The sequence below is a fragment of the Micromesistius poutassou genome (genome assembly GCF_964030765.1).
Source record: "Micromesistius poutassou genome assembly, contig: SCAFFOLD_5871, whole genome shotgun sequence".
NCBI classification, from domain to species: domain Eukaryota; kingdom Metazoa; phylum Chordata; class Actinopteri; order Gadiformes; family Gadidae; genus Micromesistius; species Micromesistius poutassou.
In genome coordinates, this window is record NW_028179130.1 from 1 (window position 1) to 13,812 (window position 13,812).

General features: G+C 50.5%; 1 protein-coding gene across 1 annotated transcript; it reads right to left on the reverse strand.

Annotated features, from left to right (window-relative positions):
* Positions 1–14: 14 nt before the first annotated feature.
* Positions 15–9,019, reverse strand: LOC311373089 (RNA-binding motif, single-stranded-interacting protein 3-like; the record flags this gene model as incomplete). Its single annotated transcript, XM_084489936.1, has 4 exons — positions 8,549–9,019; positions 2,859–2,917; positions 2,460–2,551; positions 15–128 (listed from the first exon to the last, which is right to left on the reverse strand). Coding segments are annotated over exons 1-4 (465 nt in total), but the record flags the coding sequence as incomplete, so codon positions are not given.
* Positions 9,020–13,812: the final 4,793 nt, after the last annotated feature.

Genomic DNA, 13,812 nt, shown 5'->3' on the forward strand with positions numbered 1-13,812 from the left:
AGCGAAGGCTGCACTGTCTCCCGGAGGAAACGCAGCTGCGCCTCAATCCAGCTGGAGGCCAGCGCCGGTGTTAAATCCTCCGGGAGCGGCTGCTTTGTCGGGAGCTTTTTTAATACCCGAACTACGAACTTCAGAAGGGGGAAACCAAAGGGTCTTCCACGATGGCTTTCAGTTGTAAACACACCATTCTTGAAGAATATGCCGTTCAGGAGGGCTATGAGGCGGATCCACCTCCCAGGATCTGCCGATGAAACAAAGTGTTGTTTTTCATGATGTTTCTTGGACGCCAAGCTGCTCCGGAAGGTCCTCTCATAGACTTGAAAGGCCGACCATTGCTGCTCCGTCAAGGGTTTCACCAGCTCAGCGAGGTCCGTGAAAGCTGGCTCTCTGCCCAACAGGTGTTTTGGCGTCGGGTCATGAGCGTGCCATTGTTGTTGATAAACTCTCCCACTCCGGAGTGCTTGTTTGTAAGCAACTCTGATCGCCGACACCAAGCACATTGTCCAGACCGTCTTCCACAAAATCATCGTGCACATGACTACATTAACGGCGGCAGTTACGACGGGTGTAATCAGATGTTCAGAGTGCTGCGCTCATGCCGTCTACTGCCGCCATGCTGCAGCGGCACACGCACGCACGCACGCACACACACACACACACACACACACACACACACACACACACACACACTACCCACACACACACACACACACACACACACACACACACACACATACCCACACACACACACACACACACACACACACACATACCCACACACACACACACACACACACACACACACACACACACACACACACACACACACACTAACACACACACACACACAAAAAGACACACACACAAAAACACACACACACACCAACGACCGCACGCACACACATACTCAAACACACGCACGCACACACACACACACTGTATATTTGTGTAGCGGGTGTGGCTCTGACCCGGAGGAGAGCAGGTGTGGTTGATGATGTCGCTGGAAGAGAGCCAATCACAACGCAGTGTAGGCCCTCGTAAAATGTATGACTCAACAAAAAATGTTGCTCCAGCATCCGATCCGATCAGATCAGATCAGATCAGATCAGATCAGATCAGATCAGATCCCATCAGATCAGATCAGATCCCAGGGGAGGGGAGGGGACACTCTGAAGGGGGGGTCGGGAAACAAGGTGAGAGAGATGGAGAGGGAGAGAGAGAGGAGCGGGAGAGGGAGAGAAAGAGAGAGAGAGAGAGAGAGAGAGGGAGGAGGAGAGGGAGAGAGAGAGAGAGATAGAGAGAGAGAGGAGAGAGAGAGAGGGAGAGAGAGAGAGAGAGCGGGAGGAGAGGGAGGGAGGAGGACAGGGAGCAGAGAAGGGGAGAGAGATGGGAGAGAGATGGGAGAGGGGAGAGCGAAGTCGGAGGAAGGACGTGACGGACGAGGTGACAGGTGACAGACGGACGAGGTGACAGGTGAGATGGACGAGGTGACAGGTGACAGACGGATGAGGTGACAGGTGACAGACGGACGAGGTGACAGGTGACAGACGGACGAGGTGACAGGTGACAGACTATAAATGATCCCCCTGGAGGTTCAGATCCGCTCGGCCCCTGGTGATCACCACAGTGTGACATCACCGCTGTGTGACACGGTGCTCTGTTGCCCTGTTGCCCAGCTGCTCTGTTGTCCTGTTGCTCTGTTGTCCTGTTGCACTGTTGTCCTGTTGTCCTGTTGTCCTGGTTACCAACCACACAGCATTGCAGGCCCGACACACTTGAGTGGGTGTGCACGTGACCACGCATGTGTGGAGTGCACTTGTGTGTGTGTGTGTGTTTGGCGTGCACGTGACCACGTGCGTGTGGATTGCACGTGTGTGTGTGTGTGTGTGTGTGTGTGTGTGTGTGTGTGTGTTTGCGTGCCAAGCACATGTTGTTTGTTTTGCGGTTGAATGATAACTAGACGCTGAGGGATTAACCAGCGAAGTGTTGTTCTCAGAGCAGGGGGTCAGTGCTGCCAGCAGGGGGTCAGGGGGTCAGTGCTGCCAGCAGGGGGTCAGGGGGTCAGTGCTGCCAGCAGGGGGTCAGGGGGTCAGTGCTGCCAGCAGGGGGTCAGGGGGTCAGTGCTGCCAGCAGGGGGTCAGGGGGTCAGTGCTGCCAGCAGGGGGTCAGGGGGTCAGTGCTGCCAGCAGGGGGTCAGGGGGTCAGTGCTGCCAGCAGGGGGTCAGGGGGTCAGTGCTGCCAGCAGGGGGTCAGTGCTGGGGGGGTGCGCTGCCCTACGGACCTTCAAAGACCCTTAAAGACCCTCCACTGTTCACCCTGAACCCTAGCATCACGTTGAGGTGCAGGATCTTGAGGACCACCGAAATGCAGAGGACGGACAGATAGACAGACAGACAGAGGACAGACAGAGGACAGACAGACAGACAGACAGAGGGGCTCTGGGGGGGGGGGGGTCCTACCTTGGCCATCTGGGCCTGCACCCCATTGGACTTCAGGGCGGTGACAGCCTTCTGGGCGGCGGCCGGGCTGTCGAAGTCCACGAAGCCATAGCCTGGAGAGGACCAGAGCACAGGACTCAATCCCCCACAATGCACTGGGAGGCGCACACCAACACAGGAAGTGCAGTGAGAATGCAATGACAGGAACAACCCCCCCGACACACACACACACACGCACATGCAAACAAATGCACACGCGAAGACACACACACACACACACACACATGCGCACATGCACACACACACACACACACACACACACACACACACACACACACACACACGTGCGCGTTCGCACGCACACCCACACATACACACTAACACCCACACACCCACACACCCACACACACTCAAATGTACCTTTGCACTTGTTGGTGGTTTTGTCCAAGATAGCCTTTGTGGAGACAATCTTGCCATACCTTTGGAAGATAAACACAGCAGTGTGTCAGATGAGGCTCAGGCGGGGAGACGCAGCCCAGAGGAATGTGCTCTGAACACACAACACTTCCCCTGGCTGTCGCTGAACATGACCGCATGCTCTCCTCAACCCGCGCCTCCAGCCCCCCCCAGCCCCCCCCAGCCCCCCCCGCTGTCCTGCAGGAGGCTCTCTGCTGTTCCTCACCCCGGCCTAAACATAACACTAACACACACACACACACACACACTCACTCTCTCTCACACACACACCAACTACCAGCAATGACTTTTCTAATGGTGTTCGGTATGTTTGGTAGTATTAGTGTATTATTTTATTTAGTAATATTAGTATTATTTGGTAGTATTGTTTCAGTCATACTATAGCTAAACTAAAATCCTATTTTTTTTGTTTATTTAAAATCAAACAACGACAATCAATAAACAAAACAAGAACATGTTAATGTTAACATGTTGAGTATGGCATGTGTGTATTCCATATCAAGATGTTTGAATCTTATACAGAATATATGTTAAAGTGTATCGTATTTATGAGCTGTGTGTGAAATGGAATGCTGTGTTATGAGACGGCAGTATCTCAGGCCCGCCCTGGTCTGGACGATGTCGTCAGAGAGAGAGAGAGCGAGAGAGAGAGAGAGAGAGAGAGAGAGAGAGAGCGGGAAAGAGAGAGAGAGGGAGAGGGAAGAGAGAGAGAGAGAGAGAGAGAGAGAGAGAGAGAGCGGGAAAGAGAGAGAGAGAGAGAGAGAGAGAGAGCGGGAAAGAGAGAGAGAGGGAGAGGGAAAGAGAGAGAGAGAGAGAGGCGCTCTCCTACTCTGTTTGGTGCAACATGGCGTCCGGGCGGAGAGTGAACTGTAATCCGATCCTCACCTTCACTACCCCCCACCCCCACGCCCTCCCTCTCTCCCCCCCTCTCTCACCCCTGACATCAGAGTTCATTGTAGAGAGCTGTACATCAGCGGCTCCCCCGCCTGCGTCGTTCCACGCCGCTGAGCGGAGATTGCCTACAGATGGCGGGTGTTTACGTCTCCAGGGCGAGCCAGGGAGAGGAGGTCTCTGGAGGAGCAGGAGGGCTCCTCTAGAGACGCCCTCTAGAGCACGGCTTCTCTAACTTTTTCTACGACATATTTCTTCAGCGGAGTACCTCCTTCACTGGCAGAAAACTTTTCCGGGAGAAGATTTAATCAAATGATGTATGTTCTGTTTGGCAGTGTAAACATGAACTTTGTAAATACCCACAGTTTAGTGAGAAACATGGGCCTCTGCTTCATGCAACTGCTGGCTAATTTCTCCCCATGAAAAAGAAGCCCAACGCCAGGGGAGGGTCAGAGCATGTAGAGGTGAACCCCATTCAAATATATTCCTCCTGAAACTCACCACATTTTGGTGTTTCTGGATGCACTCTCTTTTTAACAGATTCTCCTTGTTTTCAAATTTACATTTCCACCACTATCACGTAACATTTTCTATTTTCTAGCTTTCAGAATTGAAACTTGCTCAGGGTGGAAAAAATATATATAGTTTTTTTGATCAAAATGTCAGAGTACCCCCTGCAGTACTCCAAAGTACCCCTAGGAGTAAGCGTACCCCCATTTGAAAACCACTGCTCCAGAGCCCTCTAGAGAAGCTCTCTAGATCCCTCTCTCCTCCTCTGGAGACGCCCTGCAGCCGCACCAGGCCCGCTCACGCCTCCCAGGAAAAGCAGCATTCCTGTCGATCCGTTGTGAGAACACGTCCTTTTTACGAGGAATACGTTGTTTTACACGACGGTCGGCATGGGAACACGTGTGACAGCCCACACTCAGCCGTCACGCCAGGGGAACAGACAGAAGAATGAGTGAATGAAGGAGGATCACCGTGACAAAACCTGCTCAGCCGTGCAAAGGAAACGCACCTCAAACCAAACAGCGGCGCCGTGCCTGAGCAAACACCCCCGGGCGCACGGCCGCCGGTCGATCAGCGGAGGGCCGGGCACTGAGGGCTTAGTTATGGTTCCATGTTGACGCAACACAAGAGGGTTTACGGACCCATTACGTCCTTGCGGACCCTCGAGAGCTGGGCGATTAATCGTCATTCGGATTTATAGTTAAGGACAATTTTTGAAAATTCAAATTAATTATTAGGTAGCTGGTTTTTGCCCACTGGTCGAGTAATGAGCACGAGGTTCCCATTCCCCTCGAGATGCACAACAGCAGAGGTCTGGAACCGGTACACACCGGTCAGGGTTCTGAGGAACCCGGGTGCGGAGACCCACGCGGTCTCACCGGCCACAGCCCAACACAATCACTAGGGCGTGACATTTAAAGGCCAGACTTTAAAAGCAAAATTTAGAGCATCTAGAAGTCGATACAGATCACTCTGTGTCCAGGAAATGTGTGGAGGTGAGCCCCTGCGCGGCGGCGGCGGCAGTGGCCCTGGGATGGCGTGCGCCGCGTGGGTTTAAACGAGTTCAGTGGAGTGTGACTGATCCCTGACCCCGCTGTCGGAGGATGGCAAGCTTTATCTCTGCGCATTCCTCCAGCGCAGAACTGTGAGGCTCTCAGGAACCAAACCAGTTTCAATGTTGTTAGTTGTACTTGGCTGACTGTGTGTGTTTTTATGTGTGGCTGCGTGTGAGTGTGTGTGTGTTGGTTTGTGTGTGTGAATGTACGTGTGTGTCTATGTGCCTGTGTGTGTGTGTGTATGTGTATATCTGTATGTGTGAGTGTGAGTGTGTGCGTGTGTGTGTGTGTTGGTTTGTGTGCGTGTATGTACATGTGTGTCTATGTGCGTGTGTGTCTATGTGAGTGTGTGTGTGTGTGTCTATGTGTGTGTGTGTGTGTGTGTGTGTGTGTGTGTGTGTGTGTGTGTGTGTGTGTGCGTGCGTACGTGAGTGTGTGTGTGTGTGTGTGTGTGTGTCTATGTGCGTGTGTGCGTGTGTGTGTGTGTGTGTGTGTGTGTGTGTGTGTGACGGTAAGCCTCTGGACTGCAGGGATTGGGCTGTGTGTTGACAGATGTGTTAGGTTCCTCGCGGTGAGCCAACCCAGACTCAGCAGAGGGAGGTTACCCCAGGACAGGGGGTGGGACCAGTCCCCAAACTGGCCCCTAGTCCTTTCCGGGCACAGTCTACTCAGCCCTCGTATCCCCCGTAGCTATGTCTTAGAGTCATTTACATTTACATTCACGGCGTTTAGCAGTCGCTTTTATCCAAAGCAAACTTACAATAAGTGCATTTGTCAGAAGAAAGAGAAACAAAAATATATCACTGTCGGAACAGTAAGGATGTTCATAGAACCAAGTGCCAAGCACTAACAATCACTAGGTTAACCCATTCCCCGTATACAACAAAGATAGCAAGGGTAAGATGTATCTGGATGTATCCGACTTATTTCAGTACAGTAAGGCATTCCAATGACCAGCCTCTCAATGACACAAAGTTAAGCTTCACTGGCCAAGAATCCCAGAGAGCCAGAGAATGTAGGAATCGTTAACTAGCCATGGACACGGCTAGGGTTCACATAGAGGCTGCCTGGGGAATGGAACCTTTCTTGGCTCAGGTTTCTTCCTGTAGTGGGATTTAATTGGTTGTAAGTATGAAGGAAGCCCACTTTGTCCCCGCCCACAGACATGGCGGGAACAGTTTAAATGTTAGAAGCTGCTGATCGTATTGTATGTTATTAACCACGGCTTTGTTTCAGTCTGTATCTTAGTTCAAGGTATACATTTTTTAGGATGAATTACCTACACAGAGAAACATCTCCAGTCTTAGCAACACCTTCACCATGAGGGCTACTTGGTAGGTCCTAATGATCTTCATGAATAGTCAACACAACTCACTACAATTCTTTAAATTCACGACATTGTAGCGTGACACAAAGAAATGCTACCTCGTTGCCACTGAAATTCGTGATCTTGGATCCATTAAAACCATGTAGCTCACTCTGCTGACAAACACATGCACTTAGCGTTTTTAATTCTATCTGTACAATCTCTGAGATCGGTAACTCTGTTCGGTAACTCTGTTTGGTAACTCTGTTCGGTAACTCTGTTCGGTAACTCTGATCGGTAACTCTGATCGGTAACTCTGTTCAGTAACTCTGTTCGGTAACTCTGATCGGTAACTCTGATCGGTAACTCTGTTCGGTAACTCTGTTCAGTAACTCTGATCGGTAACTCTGATCGGTAACTCTGTTCAGTAACTCTGTTCGGTAACTCTGATCGGTAACTCTGATCGGTAACTCTGTTCAGTAACTCTGTTCGGTAACTCTGTTCAGTAACTCTGTTCGGTAACTCTGTTCGGTAACTGAGATTGGTAGCTGAGATTGGTAGCTGAGATCGGTAACTCTGATTGGTAACTCTGTTTGGTAGCTCTGATCAGTAACTGAGTTCGGTAACTCTGTTCAGTAACTGACATTGGTAAATCTGTTCGGTAACTGAGATCGGTAGGCAAGGCAAGGCAAAGTTAAAAAAGCATTTTAGAAAGTGCAATGTATTTAAGATCAACAGTCTCTGATACCCACGTCGGGACTCCGACCCGACCTAAAGGAACTTGGTCCTTTCTCTGGGACTTCAACCCAGATTCTAGGACTCTAACCCAGTCTCTCTGGTATCAGATCATGTATCTCTCTGGTAAAAATAGAAAAATAAAATAGATAGAAAATAAAGGCAAAGTTAAAAAAGCATTGTAGATTTAAGATTTAGCAGAAAGCTAAAGCAAACATAAAAGTCTTCAGTCTTGTTTTAAAAGCTGTCAGAGTTGGGGCAAGTCTTAAATCCTCAGGGAGTTTATTCCAGCTATTTGTTGCATAGTAACTAAATCCTGCTTTCCTATGTTTCGTGTTGACTCTGGGGATAATTAACAGATTGGTCTCAGAAGATCTTAGTGGCCTAGAAGGCTTATGTAGTGGAAGCATATCAGTTAAATATTTTGGCCCTAAACCATGTAGGGATTTATAGGTTAGCAACATGATTTTAAAATCAATTCTCCGACATACAGGGAGCCAATGTAACGATTTACGAATTGGTGTAATATGTTCAAATTTTTTGGTCTTTGTTAGAACTTTAGCAGCAGCATTCTGAACAAGCTGTAGTTGCCTTAGTTTTTTTTGGGAGACCTGTAAGGAGACCATTGCAGTAATCAAGCTTGCTAGTGATAAAGGCATTTACAAGTTTTTGTAAATCTTCAGTAGACATGAGCCCTCTAAGTCTTGCTACGTTTTTAAGGTGATAATATGCCGATTTTGTAACTGATTTGATGTGACAGTCGAAATGTAAATCTGAATCCATGATAACCCCTAGATTTCTAGCTTTGATAGAGGTTTTCAAGGACAGAGAGTGAAGGTGTTGGGTTACTTTAAGCTCGTTTAGTTGAAGGAAATTAGCGATACATAGATTTGCGTGTCATCAGCATAGCAATGATGGTCAATATTGTTATTTTGCATGATTTGCCCTAGTGGGAGCATGTAGATGTTGAATAGAGAGGGTCCTAAGATCGAACCTTGTGGGACTCCACATGTCACATTTGTTGATTCTGAAACAAAGTCGCCAATGGAAACAAAGTAGTTCCTATTTTGTAGGTAGGACCTAAACCAATTTAAGACTAGCTGAGATCGGTAACTCTGATCGGGAGCAGGACTCACGTTTGGCAGAGCTTGACCAGGTCCTGGTCCGTGGTCCCGGGGTGCAGGCCGCGGATGTACAGGTTGGTTTTACTCAGCTGCTCGCAGCCACCGCTGCTGTTGCTGCTGCTGTTGGTGTTTGGACTGGGCGGCGCCATCTGGTGGACGGAGGACACATAGGCCTGCTGGACGACATAGAAAAAATACATAAACGGACGCATAGACACAGGACTGCAAAGCGACCGCAGTATTTGAGGTACTGATGATCAGCCGCCCACGAGAGGGTGAGTGAAAGGGTGAGCGTGAGTTGTGTTTAACAGTGACCTGGACTTGGGTTACCCCCGTTAAACTATACAGGGTCGGCCCTCTATTGATGAGGGCTGTGTAGGAACACAGCGAGCGAGACGGGGGACTGGGCTGGAGAACGTAAACTGATATCACACAACATCATGTCAACACTCACCAATATGCTTCAGAGGGGAATGTGGGGCCTCTCTCTCTCTCTGTATCTCTGTCTCTCATTGTCTCTCCATCTCTCTCACTGTCTCTGTATATATATATCTCTCTATATATATATATATATATGTGTCTCGCACTCCTCCTCTCTCTAACCCTCTCTCCTTCTCTCTCCCCCCTCTCCCCCCCCTCTCCCACCCCACAGGGTACACTAGGCCTCTCCAGTCCTCTCCCACAGCTGCATTCTGTGGTTCAACTGCTTTCCTCCGGCTAAGTTTTAAAGCAGGCCATCGGGCCACTGAGCCCCCTGGTCTGGGCAGACCAGAGACAAGAGACCCCCTATAGTCTCCTGGGCGGTCGTGTTATAATAGCTGTGAGCGGATGTGTTTGGCTGTCACCCTCTGGGCCATAGTACCACCCTGTTGTGGAGATCCCAGTGTTTGTAAACAAATGCCCCCCATCTGGGGAGGCTGGGGCCTCCATCTGGAGAGCCAAGGGCCTCCATCTGGAGAACCAAGGGTATCCATCTGGAGAGGCAGGGGCCCTATCTGGAGAGGCAGGGGCCCTATCTGGAGAGACTGGGGCCCCCATCTGGAGAGGCAGGGGCCTCCATCTGGAGAGGCAGGGGCCTCGCTGGGTAGAGGGGCCCCAGTCTCTCCAGATGCCTGGCCCCTGCCTGGCCTCTACCAGGCCCCGTTTCCCTCCGCGCCCCCGAAAGACAAACAGTGCGCCGCGCGCTACGCAACTGTGAGCTGTTATGACATCGATCTGGAAAAGCACACATGGAACAACATGGGTTCAGGCCAGGCCCCGGAGCCAAAGTACGGACATCAAAGCCCAGGAGAGGCACGCGAGGGGGCGGAGAAAAACAAGAACTCTAGACCTCCTCACCAGCAGGTCCAGCTCTAGACTCTAGACCTCCTCACCAGCAGGTCCAGCTCTAGACTCTAGACCTCCTCACCAGCAGGTCCAGCTCTAGACTCTAGACCTCCTCACCAGCAGGTCCAGCTCTAGACTCTAGACCTCCTCACCAGCAGGTCCAGCTCTAGACTCTAGACCTCCTCACCAGCAGGTCCAGCTCTAGACTCTAGACCTCCTCACCAGCAGGTCCAGCTCTAGAGTCTAAACCTCAGAACCAGCCGGTCCAGCTCTAGAGTCTAAACCTCAGAACCAGCCGGTCCAGCTCTAGAGTCTAAACCTCAGAACCAGCCGGTCCAGCTCTAGAGTCTAAACCTCAGAACCAGCCGGTCCAGCTCTCGACCCCAGCGCTGTCCCATACCCCAGGACACACTGCTGGGATGCTGATAAACCTGGGGGCGGTAGGCCCCCTGGTCCCCCGGTCTGAGGCGGGCAGGGGGCCGGGGGCCGTCGGGTCGCCCCCTGGTCCCCCGGTCTGGGGCGGGTGGGGGCCAAGAGAATCCGATATGTAATCAGAAGGGTTCGGTCTGGTCTTGTTGTTTTGGTCTTGTTGTTTCTTGACTTTTCGCTGGTCTTGATATCCATTATTTTCCCTAATTGAGTTTCATTATGCTGTGCTGCAGTGCCTCAGCCTGTGTGCGCGTGTGTGTGTTTGTTTGTGTGCGTGTGCGGGTGCGTGCGCGCATGCGTGCGTGTCAGGGTGTAACTCATTTATAAAGTCCTTCAGTGTAACATGGTCTCCTTCTCATTGCATCACAAGCCTGGCGCCTCCCCCCCCCCCCTCCCCTCCGCCCCCTGAGACCGGGTCAAGATCAAACCCTCTTCTTCAGACTCCTCCCAGCGGGGGCTCCACAGAGAGCCCCCTCAGGACACACAAACCAGCCACTCACCAATTACACACATCCCAGTACACCCCAGTTCACCCCAGTCCAGCCATCACTCCCGGGGGCCCCAGAGGGACGGCCCCTCCTCCTGGGGGCCCGTGTTCTCCTCCTGGGGGCCGTGTCCCCTCCAGGGGGTCTAACCTCTCCTGGTTCAGGTCTGACCTGAGAGCAGTCACATGCTCACACTGCTGAGCCTACAGGCACAAAGGAGCCAGGAGAGATGTTCACTCTCTCTCTGCTCTCACCCCCCGCCTTCACACATTCCTATGAACACACACGCACACACACACCCACACACACTGTGTCACAGCATCGTCACAGCGGTGTTAAATGTGTGTGTGTTGGTGGGTTAAAGATCAGGATGACGTTTCGTCGAAGATACCATCTGGGTTCATTTGCATGGTGTTGGAGGTGACAGCACGGACGCACACACACACACACACACTGCTTACTCCCGCATGCACGCACACACACTAACACACGCACACGCAAACACACGCATACTCACACACACACGCATTCTCACGCACACACACGTACGCCTACTCCCACACACAGGCACACACACATACACCCACACTCACACACACACACACGCACACGCAGACATGCACATACACACAGCAGCAACACATCCCTTCACTTACATCCTTCCCCATAATTATATAAATCCATAATTATATTAAAACGTGTACGATACGTTCATGAAGCTCTTAAGCCCGGGCTCTACTCAACATCATCAGGCGTTGTTTAATCACAAAGAGCACCTCAGGTGACCCTCCCTCATACACCTGACTAGACGCCAGGTAAGCCCGTGGGGGCGGAGCCACGGGGGGGAAGGGAGCGGGGCTGTACTGGTCGTACTGTAGTTCATAAACAGAGGGGCTTTACTCATATGTTTGCACAGCGGGAACTCTGCGGTCCTGAAAAACGTCAACAACGTGGTGTAGATTGTACGAGCTCAGAACAGCACAACTACAGTGCGTTGTTTTCACGCGTTTCCCAACAGACAGCAAGAGCACCAGCAAGGGTCCTGATTGGCGGGACGTGATTGGCTCCTCAGCTCACTAACAGAACTATCCTATGATAGAAACGTACATATTTACATATATACATATATATATATATATATATATATATATGTATATATGCAAATATGTAGACATATACATTTATATTCATATATATATTTAAAAAAACAGGTTTAAAAATATATATATGAGTTTATAAAACGGGTGGCTTAAATCAAGCGATCTGATTGGTTCCCAACTGTTGTATATTGAGCGTATCCACACAGCTATGACGCCCGTTCAGTTTACAGAGTTCAGTATCACTCCGCGCCTAACTTGAACTGTTGTTTATTTATATATGAAAGCAATAGCATAGTTCACTGAAGCCTAAAAATATGTTGATTGATGGAGGGTGGAAACGTTGTAAAGCAATAGGCACACGGTGAGTGAACTCGATAGTAGGCTAAATTGCCGGCGAACCAAGCTACCGTCTTTAGCCTAGCCTTCTCTCTGAAGGACGCTACAGTGTGTTGCATAGCAACCGCCGTACACTTTGCCGGCAGCCAGGAGGGACTACTTTTTTGTATTCATTAAAAAAAAATGCTTTTTCGACTTTCTCGCTTTTTCAAAATTGAGGGTGTCTATGACTTTCATTTTGCCGTACTTACGTAACCATTTTATAAAAGCAATAGATCACTTCAGTCAGTGGTATGTGCTCATTATACCACAGTGAAGGGGGTCGCCGTCCCGACGCGCTGTGGTATAATGAGAACATACCACAGCCTGTCGTGATCTATTGCTTAAATATATATCAATACATACTGTATATGCCTGCATTAAAAATATTTATGTCAATATACATATATATATACACATATTATATATACACATAACAAGAATCTAATTTGATCAGAGTGATGACTGATTGGTCAGTTTGTTGATTTCCCACAGCTAGAGTTCCACCCTCTGAACTATAACAGGAACGCGTTAAACGTCCCGCCCATTCCCTCCCAGCCAACCAGCTTCCTCCGAGCATCTCCTTCCGTTCCTGATTGGCTCCCTATCCTCGCTCCGTCTGTCCGTCTGTCACTCTGATCTGTTTTTATCTCCCGCTTCCTGTTTTGCTCCTCAGCTTGACCCCGGGTTGACCCCTGGGGCTGCTGACCTCGTGACCGTGGGGGGGGGGGTCTGTGCCTGCGGGCCCCTCCCCCCGCCGGGACAGGAAGTGGAGTGGAGTCTGACCAGCGGACACGCCCAGGTCAGGGGGGCGGGGCTTGGCTGAATGAGACACAGGCTCCGTGTTTCTAATAATACAGGAATGCCGACATTCCCATGGCAAAACATTCACTCTTATTTTTCTGCAAAAAAAAAATGAACGCATGAACTTCCCGGGAAGCTTTTCGTAGCATTGTTAGCATCTCTGTTAGCACTGCTAGTGGTTCTGTGAGGGGCGTTGAGGGCTGGTCAGCCCGGTCTGCACTACCTCCAGGGGGCTGGGGAGGAGAGGCTGGAGCAACACGACTGGAAAGCTTTATTGATCTAACAGAGATATGATCCTCTCTCCTGAGCGACCGTGAGTCAGTCAGCCCGCAACGTTTCAACGTCCCGCCAGCCAGCGCCTCCACAGACAGACAGAACAACGTTTCTGCCTGGGGCTGATCTTATCGGAATGACGAGAAGACGAGACGCCCGCATTCCTCCAAACTCTCCAGGTTTCCTTCTGAAGTCGTTCTCACGTCCCTCCGTTCTCCCTCATTTCTCTCTCCCTCTCTCCTCTCTCTCCCTCTCTCCCACTCCTCTCTCTCCCTCGCTGGCTTCCTGTTCCTCTTCCTGGAGCCAGACCGCGTCTGTGTGGACTTTACAGTTCAGCAGTAAACTTAATTAAAATAAAACTTGATTAAAATGTCTCCCGCTCTCTCTCTCTCTCTCTCTCTAGAGCGTTCTCACAGCTTTATCAACCGTAAGGAATGATGTAATTATCGACCATGAAGAAAAAACATAATCACGTACACGACGA